The sequence below is a fragment of the Sinohyriopsis cumingii genome, chromosome 3 (assembly GCF_028554795.1).
Source record: "Sinohyriopsis cumingii isolate HCF-2022 chromosome 3, ASM2855479v2, whole genome shotgun sequence".
Classification (NCBI taxonomy): Eukaryota; Metazoa; Mollusca; class Bivalvia; order Unionida; family Unionidae; genus Sinohyriopsis; species Sinohyriopsis cumingii.
The window spans coordinates 56,688,152-56,698,982 of record NC_142963.1 but is presented as its reverse complement, the minus strand read 5'-3'; the positions used below and the strand labels follow the sequence as shown (position 1 = coordinate 56,698,982).

At 33.3% G+C, this 10,831-nt stretch overlaps 1 protein-coding gene across 2 annotated transcripts in view; it reads left to right on the top strand.

Annotated features, from left to right (window-relative positions):
* Window positions 1-817: 817 nt before the first annotated feature.
* Window positions 818-10,831, top strand: part of LOC149802897 (cilia- and flagella-associated protein 337-like) — a 146,498-nt gene continuing 136,484 nt past the window's right edge. For both annotated transcript variants that reach the window (XM_089952389.1, XM_089952386.1), the window contains exons 1-2: window positions 818-930; window positions 4,108-4,255. In XM_089952389.1, coding sequence (XP_089808515.1) covers window positions 905-930; window positions 4,108-4,255 — 174 coding nt within the window. In that variant the 5' untranslated portion in view covers window positions 818-904. The remainder of the gene's footprint in view (window positions 931-4,107; window positions 4,256-10,831) is intronic.

Genomic DNA, 10,831 nt, shown 5'->3' with positions numbered 1-10,831 from the left:
AACAATTGTTGAAGTGGCCAATAGACAGAAATATTATCTTTTCATGGTGAGTAAGAGAGAGAAGTAAATAACTGAACCTCTAGCTAAATTCCTCTTTGTACTGTCAAGGGTTTGTTCACATCTGAGACTGTTTATTTTGTTTGGGATTTATGCATGTCAATTCTTTTTTACTTGCTGAGAAAAGGTAATTACTGAAAAAATTACATTTTAATTTGATTTTGGGTGCTAACATAACTGTTTTTGATTTTGTGCAGCAGGTAAAGATTAGTAATTTGGATGAATGATACTGTAAAGATATGCAGAATAAAAAAGGAGAATGGGGATCTAAATTGTTTTAAAAGGGGTCTCCGCATGGGTGTCATTAGTTTTTTTTAATTAGACAGGGATTGAAGACCTGCAAACAACATAGATCCTGATCTGCCATAGCTCAATGCGAATACAGACCTTCAGTGGTTCGAATCTTGGGCTTGGCCGATGTGAGTCTATGAGAAGGCTACCAGAGTAGCTTCTTGTGGGTTGGTGGTTCTTTCCAGAGTTTTTCAGGCTTCTACCTCCACCACTTATACTGGCCTATCTTGTGCTGAGAAATGGCATTAAACCCAAAATAACAACAGAGTTATCTCCCCAGTAGTAAAAAATATCTATTTACACTTCTTATCTTGCAGAGTATAATCTGTAAACACTTGCCTGCATCCAGTAAGTACTAATAGATCTAGTTATTTGTGGATCCATGTCTCAAGCTTTTATAATGTGTTCTGTTGTTGCAGGTCTCTCAGTTGGCATGTTTATATATTACAGAGATAAATTAAACACTTTTGATGAACTGAATGTTTTTATCTAATGAAAGAGAGCTAAGCAAAAATCACTGGTTTCCTTTTTTCAGTTCATCTATTGATTCTGGAGTATGGAGGAACAGGAAGATAAGGAGAGGTGGGTTAAAGAATATATATTCACTCATTTTCATTTACAAGCATACAGTACATACATCTAACAGTATTCATGTAAAATACTTTCAAATTAAAGAGCTGAAAGGACTTATAATTCGAGAAAATTGTATGAAATATTGTGTTCTTATGTTGCCCCAAACTATAGTATTCTTATGTTGCCCCAAACTATAGTGTTCTTTTGTTGCCTCAAACTAGTGTTCTTATGTTACCCCAAACTATAGTGTTATTATGTTGCCCCAAACTATAGTGTTCTTATGTTGCCTCAGACTATAGTGTTCTTATGTTGCCCCAAACTTTATGTGTTCTTATGTTGCCCCAAACTATAGTGTTCTTATGTTGCCCCAAACTATAGTGTTCTTATGTTGCCCCAAACTATCTGCAGATCAGAAATCTTAGCAATTTCAGGCAATTCTGTACACAATGCAAAATTTATGCAACCATATCATTTGCAGTGCACATATTTCCTTTTTTTTACCTTGTGTAGAATAACTTTCTTTTTACAAAGTTAGGAAGACACTAAACGTGTGCAACTTTTAAGTTCATGATTAATTACAGTTAGTAGTAGGTGCACAAAACATTTATTAATTTTGTTTTTCATACTGAAAAATGTTAAAGTCATACCTGACAAAAAAAATTATGGTAGACAGAAAGTTTTTTCTTCAGATCCTTAAATAACTTTTGTCCCTGATGTTAGCTGTAATGTGTCATTCATCAACATTCTCATTTTGAATAAACTTCTCAAATTCCACTTGACCAGTTTGAAGCAAATTTGACATAGGGCATTAAGAGCTTTCAAGTGGTACAAATCATGCCAATCCACCATTAAATATGGACACTGTTATCAAAAACAGAAAAACCTTTTAAACAAGTTCTTAAAAAGTTCTCAACAAAATTTACCCAGATTTGAGAAATCTTGGCATAAAAAGCACTCCTGTCTGTGCAAATTATGTAACTCTGCCATCAATAACGACTACAAGTACAAAATATGAAAACTGTTTGACAAAGCATTCTGGCATGAAGACTTTCAAGCCCATACAAATGATGCCTCTGCCATCAAATATGACTGCAAGTACAAAAGATGAAAACTGTTTGACAAAGCATTCTGGCATGAAGACTTTCAAGCCCATACAGATGATGCCTCTGCCATCAAATATGACTGCAAGTACAAAAAATGAAAACTGTTTGACAAAGCATTCTGGCATGAAGACTTTCAAGCCCATACAAATGATGCCTCTGCCATCAAATATGACTGCAAGTACAAAAGATGAAAACTGTTTGACAAAGCATTTTGGCATGAAGACTTTCAAGCCCATACAAATGATGCCACTCCACCATCAAATATGACTGCAAGTACAAAAGATGAAAACTGTTTGACAAAGCATTTTGGCATGAAGACTTTCAAGCCCATACAAATGATGCCTCTGCCATCAAATACGGCCACCATTGCTAAAATTAATAAAGAAAACAACTTTTAAGCTTCAAAATATGACATATTCCATCCTGGTATAGTTGCTTTTCAGATTTATACAATTCACGGGAGTAGAACAAGTTTTAGAACGAATTGTTGCCCATCAGACAAACATACTCAAAATTCTGGTTGGCCAGCATATAACATTGTTATTAGACTAAAATCTTTAAGGAAATTCCAATTAAATTACTCATTTAGTTAAAATTTAGCATATGACCTCTTGCAGATTATGTGAAAATGAGTTCCTAGGAATATTTTTACTTATAATTTATGTCATAAACATAATTGTGTTTAATTTTTATCATGGCCAACATACTTAGTTTAAAACTTACCACCTAAAGCTGGTTGTCGGGTTGGGCTTTGATGTTGAGTTTTTATCATGGCCAACATACTTAGTTTAAAACTTACCACCTAAAGCTGGTTGTCTAGTTGGGCTTTGATGTTGAGTTTTTATCATGGCCAACATACTTAGTTTAAAACTTGCCGCCTAAAGCTGGTTGTTGGGTTGGGCTTTGATATTGAGTCATTTGGTTCTATCTGCTGTATCAAATGGCAGCCATTTCTAAAATTTAAAACATGTTTAAACTTCTTTTCAAAAACCACTTCACAAAGTTTCACCAAATTTGACCAGAAGCATCCTAACATCAAAGATTTTCAAGCTTATAAAAGTGATGCAAATGCAATATAAAATATAAAGCTATTGCTAAAAAAATAGAAAACTCTTTAGTTATTCTATAAAAAAACAATTGACAGAATTTATTTGATAAAATTTGTATTAATAAATGATTGCAAAAAGGTCTTTCATACTTTACAAATATGCTTAACTGCTTAAAATATATAGCCACCACTACTGAAAACAAGAAACAAATTGTAACTTCTTCTGAACACTTCTCAGTGGAATTTGATCACCTTTGATGGAATGTATCCTGACCACCTAAGACCATTGCTAAACTCAGAAACGATTACACTTTAAATTACTTCTAAGAAATGTCTCAATAGATTTTACCCAAATTTAATAAAAGGTATCCAGGCATGAAGGGCAATCAGATTTGTATTAATGTTACTGAGAAAGTATGTGTTCTCAATGATGACAAGAATATCTAATAGTAAGAACTGTTTTTAGAAATCTCTGTGGAACTATGATGTTCATTTAAGTTTTCATATTATAAGTAGATGGAACAAATTACTTTCTAAGTGTGCTACATAATTTCATTCTTAAAAATGCCAGACACTGTTCATTGTTGTAGATGTTTCTGTATACTTGTACATAACATATATATGAATCTTTTATGCTTAAAATACTTTTATTTCATATCTATATTTAAATTCTTATCTTATTTTGATCTTATCTCATCTCATCTTATCTCATCTTGCCTCACCTTGCCTTGCCTCACCTCGCCTCACCTCACCTCACCTCACCTCACCTCATCATTTCTTATATTATCTTATCTTATCAAATATGACCATGGCTACTAAAAATAGACAAAATTGTTAACAACTTTATCTAGAAAATAATGCTTTGCAGAATTTGACTAACCTTGAAAATGCCTTTCAATGTTGGACACATTATGCTGATAAACCATCAAATATTGATGAAGATAAAATAAAAATTATGCAGATGTCAGCCACGTCAGCAATTTCATGCACAATTTGGGCCTTTCATTTTATTTTTCTTGGTCTTATTTTTGACAGAAAGAAAAGGATGGAGGTGATTGGCACCATTTCCACGTCAATGGACTCTGCTATTTACCAGTTGTCCCTCTACAACCATCTGACCTCCAACTCTCAGATGTTGAAGAACTGGAAGGAAGTCATAAAGGCTTTGTTTCCAGCAAAACAGGTGAGAAAGCATACCTGCCAACCTTCCATATATACTTGCTTATAAGTCAAGGCAAACTGCAAACAACAAAGATCTGATTAGACATAGCATAATGCGCTTGCAGGTAAGGGTCTTCATTGTTTGTTCTACTAAATACTCCTACCAAACTGCACAGTTCCAGATCTGTCTTGACATTGTACATGGCAGATATGGGTCTGTGCAGTTTGCAGTTGGATTTGACTTATAAGTGAGTACAGACAGTGTTTGTGGTTTGAACAGGCTATTAGTTATCGGCATATAAGATTCATGGTGTTAATAAAGGGCAATATCTGTCTTTCATTAGACTGATTGGAAAATGTCTTTTATATACATGACCATGTTTCAGTGGTTTTGGGTGTTAAAATTTTTTTTCTTTTCTTCATGTGATGCAATATGATATGGCATGAAACAAATTTAAGGACTTTTGCTTCTGTAAAATCAACACTTACTGTACAGCTCAAAATGACTTGATCATTTACGTTATGACATCACTTTTTACCCTCATGTATCATGTCACTATGAACTATTGGATCCATTGTAAAATAACATGGATGTCACATCGTTCTCCTAATAAAAATTGGAAAAGAAAAGTTCTTACACAGTTTTAACAGTTGCCATAACAGTCCTGTGAAAGACAATGATAAAGTAAAAAAAAAATGTATGAGACCTTGGGAACTACATTCCATTGACTGGCTCCAGTCCATTATATCTATTGGACCCCACCCATGTGTCCATTCCATCTAGAAACCTATGCTCTTTGTCTGATACTAGCATTCTTATGACATGCCATAAATCAACGGACTATTCCAGTGGCCTAATTAGTTAGAGTGTCTGCCTCAGATGCAGGAGGTTGCAGGTTTGAACCTTGGCAGACTCATACCAAAGACTTATAAAAATGGTACAAACAGCTGCCTCACTTGATGGTCAGCATTAAAAGGTTACTGTTAGGACTGGTTGACCTAGTCTCAGGATAATGTGACAATGTGGGACATGATGCTAAATGTCTGCAGCAGATATGCCCCAGTGATAGACATCATTTTAAACTGCCACACTGCAGACATCATAGCGATATGACTAAAATAGTTAAAGGTACATTAAAAATCTAAATCAAACATCACAACGTAAATCAACCATGTGCTTATTTCTGTTGCAGAACACTAATTGCACCATATTGTTCAACTTTTCACTCACCAATTATTCATGTATAAAATAAGATGAGTCTGCAAATCTTCAAGTTTTAAATTTTAATAAATTTTAAATCCTTGTTTAGCTATTATTTCATTGGTGACAGGGTACTTTAAATACTACTACTACTACTACTACTAATAATAATAATAATAATAAAAATAATAATAATAATGATGTAGACTCAGTACAGAACCTAATCTTTAGAAGCTCTGTGCCTTACAATGCATGTATTAGATAACACATAAAAACATATACAATGACAATGTTACAAAACAAACACCATGAAATTACAAAACAAAAACATGTTTTCAATAATTAATGAAATAAACATTATTAAGTCTTTAAGTTTGTTCTTGCAGTTGAAAGAGGTGAGTTTTAAGAGCACTCTTGAATGAGGACACAGTTTCCTTGTGTCTAAGATCTATCTAGCTGTGCCATTGGTAAACAAAAGAACATTGTCAATAAAACTTCATTTTAACAGATGGAATGATGAAAATGCATGTCAGAAGAGGAGCTTAAGTTTCTAAGATGGGATGTACACATGAGTGAGGTCAGATAGGTATATTGGACTGGAGCCAGTCAACAAAATGAAACAAAGTGAACAGATTTTGTGTTTGATTCTGGATCAAACAGGCAGCCAGTGAAGGCTACAGAACAGGGGTGGGGGATCAGTTTTTCACATTCTAAGGATGATCTAAGCAGCAGTGTTTTGAACTTTGTAAAGTTTCTATAGTAGATACTGAGTCTTGAAAGTACTAAGGAACACACAAGTGTTTTAGTGATATCAACTGAAAGAAAACAGTGAATGGAGCTGATGCATCTCAGCTCTGGATATGCATCCTTGCATATGTTCATTACATGTTAGTGTAATGGGAGCATACTGTTGAGAGTGACACCTAGGTTTCATACTGACTGTAAATTTAATATTGGCATTGATAATATTTATTGTTTGAGGTGAATGATGTGGATGAGAAAGTCTGCATATCAGGTGATCTGGATGGCTTCAGTTTTATCATCATTCATGTGCAGCTTGTTACATGTCATCCATGATTTCACATTAGTCATGGATGACTACACTTCTGATGGTAGCCTGAACTTCAGCTGGGTATCTAGAGTTGTATATTTAAGTTTCATCAGTGTTCAATTGGTGAGATTCCAGTGCATAGAATAAAAACAACTTGGCCAAAACCAGAGCCTTGTGGAACACCAAAACAGAGATCAACTGGGCTTGAATATTTTCCATTTACCAACAAAATTTGTGTCCTTTTGACTAAGTAGAAGTACTTTAATAGGCTGATTTTGCTGCATGAACTATGTAATATTCTTCTTAGTGGCTTCGTAGATGTGCTTATGAATAGTGAGCTGATGGAAAGCCAAATCCTCTCAGGTGTACTCTATTAGCAGTTCAAAGCTGGTTCCTAACACTACTTTACCATGGAGAACACTTTAGAATGGATTTTCTGCACTTCATTGCTGGGGCATGTTTGTCAAGCAATAAACATATTAACATTTGTCAAGTTGTACTGCTGCTGAGGTAGTGAACTTTATCCCATACTTTCCTATACAATAACCCATGATTGGGGATAGATTTTCAGCCAAGAACAGGACAAGAAAATGAACACAAACCTTTTAAATGATTTTTGTTCTCTTGGTCTGTTATCTATATAAATAATACAATTTCAAAACAGTAAATAAGCTATCATCCTTGAGATTAAATTCTTCCTGAGCCTTTTGGACACTCATAAATCTAAATGCACCAGCTTTCTTGGCATTAAGCAATTCAGAGTATATGAATGGGACCCCAGGTCATTACAGGTTAACACCTAGATATTGCATGAAATTACTGTATTTACTACTGGAATTTGGCACACACCCAACTGTGAACATTATACAACCCTTATTTTTTATTACCATAATTATAACCAAGCATCTTGCAGTATAAACTGTTTGTTGAAAATTATTAGAATTGATTAAACAACTTAGGAAAATATCTGCTGATGCCTTATTTGAGGGTAAATTTGGATCTCTGTGGTTCCTATTTGGGTGTGCCATCATTATTCACAGGACATATGGTATTTGGATCAGTGGCAGCAAGTGAAATTAAGTGCCTTGCCCTAGAGGACATTATCAGTAGCCAGGGCAAGCCTTGAGTCAGGGACCTATATGATCCAGAGTCCAGTATGCCTTGCTTCCTGTTAGTTAAGAAAGAAGCCATGGATTTTAATTTACTATGAAGAGCTCAGCAGATGACAATGGCAGACCTGTATTTTTGCATTGTTTGCAATATCTGTATATTCAACAATGATATCCTGGTTTTTCTTGCTTCCAAAAATCCCTACATTGTGGATGTCTGCTTTAAAAATACAATGATATCAGTTTTTGATTAATCTAATGGTCTCCTTTTGTGCAGATAAGACACAGAGAGCAACACTCTTGCAGTTTTTACATTCTAAGGGAAATTACTCTGTTAGGCTTCACAGTGTTGAAATACAACAGAAGTTATTTAACTGTTTGAATATTGAAAAACTCCCCCATTGAATATACAGCATTAGTGTTAATCTGACATATATTAACAACAAAATGCAAGAAAATAATGTATCTGGGCATGATTTTTAACCTACATATAAGGAAATCTGTATAAGAGAACCACCTGTAGACTAGCTAAAATTGGTTGCAAAATAGTGGGGGATTTTATATGCAAGTTAATTCTATATGTATATTATTATGTTATGTCTTGAAAATGTGACTTTATTATAAAGGGTGGCTGTGAAAATGAGGTGGCTGTTTCAACAGGTTTGACTTTTTCACTCACCCCAACTATTATACAATCCCATGCATGTAGAAAATATGACCTGTAAAGAACCATAATTTGTGATACTGTCTGACCCACATTTCTTTAAAAATCCTCAGCTTTAAATAAATGATCATTAATGCATAAAACATTACATTAAAATAAACATATTAGCCCAATTTTAGCTGCTTTCAACTTGGTGATGTTCATTCCATATTTCCATATCACAAGCCCAGAGTGGAATTATGTAAGTGTTATCAACATGTTGATAGTGTTAATGGCAACCAAATTAAAGTTCTATAAATCCCAATTTTTTTTCTTCATTCATACTATAAAGGTAAAACATTTAGAAAGTACAAAAGAAGGGTCATGCAATTTATACAAAACATCATTTATGTTTGTTCCAAGTCAGAGGAAACAACTTGTTTGATATGGCTAATGAATATGTCTCACCCTGATGGCATCAGCCTATTCTCAGGCTATAAAAGACTCACTGTTTCCACAAGCTGGGAATAAAACACATGTAGCTTAGTGTATTTATCATGCCAACAGTTTGAAGTTTTCTTCCACCTTCAAACATACACACAGTATCACATATTTTCAGCTCTTTCTTGATATAGGATGAAAATTGTTGTTCCGTCATGCAAAAATAATGAATTCTTGACACATCTAGAAAATTTTGTATGAAAATTTTGATTTAATGATTTATCTACCATTTTGAAACAAAATTTTAGAGGCTTATTTTCTTTGAGTAAAGATTATTAAGAAGCCAGAATGCTTTTTTTCTTACTGAAACTTGAAAATGTATGTATTACTTCCTAATGGGAATATGCTATATACTTGCAAACTGCAAACTGTACAGATGCAGAACTGCCATCACATAATGCACTAACAGATCTGGGTCTGTGCAGTTTGTTAGGAGTAATCAGTAGAACTAACAGCATAAACCCTGATCTGCAGGTGCCTTATGCTATGGCAGATCAGGATCTTTGTTGTTTGCAGTTTGACTCACCTTCTAATCGAGTATATATGGTAGGTAAATATATATATTTAATGTGTACATATGTTATTTATAGTGTCTTCAAAATGTAAATTCAGAGAACTGATTTGCTGCAATTTAATTATGTATATGCTGTTAATTTATACATGAAAGAAACTGGCTAACAACTGGTATAGATATATTTATTTAAAATCTATAATTTGATATACAACATATCAGTATTAATAAATATATTAGTATTTAACTTAGTACTTGTAAATATGACATGTCAATATAGAACTGCTAACAAGAGACAAATGGATAGCGAGACAAAATTTATAAACTTCTCTAAACTACTTGCTGCTTAAAATCCAGTTAATCCACTTAAGATGGCAACCATTCTTTGTACCAAGTTTTGTAATTCTGGTTATTTTTCATGGCATTTGTGGATTTAGTCAATCATGGTATGTGCACAAATATCTCAAATTTTGACTACTCTTCAAATTATTCAAGGTATTTTTGGAATCTGACAAATGTTTGATTATTTTCTTTTATCTTTTATTGTAAATATTAGCAATAATGATGTACCAGATGAATAGTAATAGAAAATAAATTTTAACATCTCAACCAACTGTTTGGGTAGAGAAATTCTTTTAGTGCTAACCAAGGTACAAGACACATTAATATCCCAAGTAAATAATGATGTTTCTTTTGTTGAATTAAAGGTAATGCTTAACTTGATGATTGCTTGCTTAAACAGATAAATTGCTTTCTCAATTTTCATTTCAAAACATCAATATTTCTGAGTCGTGGTGTTGGCTAGGAAAATAGTGTGACAAGATAAAATCAAACACGTTATGAACAAAAGAATTCTTTAGCTTAATCTGACATGTACATGTATTTTATTCTTTATCCTTAATATGTATGTGGTTGTACCATAGAGGTCACACACACACACACATACACACACACATTTTGTAAAATTCAATTAATAATTTATTTCCCTAAAATACAAAGTGAAAATTTAGTAGTTTAAAAGATCTTACAGTTTTGCAAAGTAAATCCCAAATAGTTCAAAATGATTTATCACCAGTCATAAAGAATAAAGTTCTAATTAAATTCCAACTTTGTTTGAATAAAGATCCAGCACTGAAGGCATTGATGTACCTGTAGTCTTGAATGTACTGATGTATCATAACCTGAAGTGTGATGATGCACCGACAGTCTTCCAATTAATCACAATAATATAATCCATGATGGTCTTGTCTAATTCACTATAATTGTGAGTAATATTTCTGTCCAAGAATATGTTAGATGAGCACTTTGTTTTTCTAGTGAATAATAATTTGATTAAATAAATAAATCGAAATGAAATACTGAACACAACAATAAGACTGATTTCAGTTTCAGATGTTATTGCAGGAATGAATAATTGCTTGATAAATAAGATTACAAGCCCTCTACTTGACCTGTAGGTCACAATTAGCATTTCTTGGAAATACTATGTCTTAATGGAATTTTCCATTCTAGAACAATCTGTTACGAAACTGATAATATAGAATGGGAATTCCAATAACCATGACCAAGACTCTAACAAATA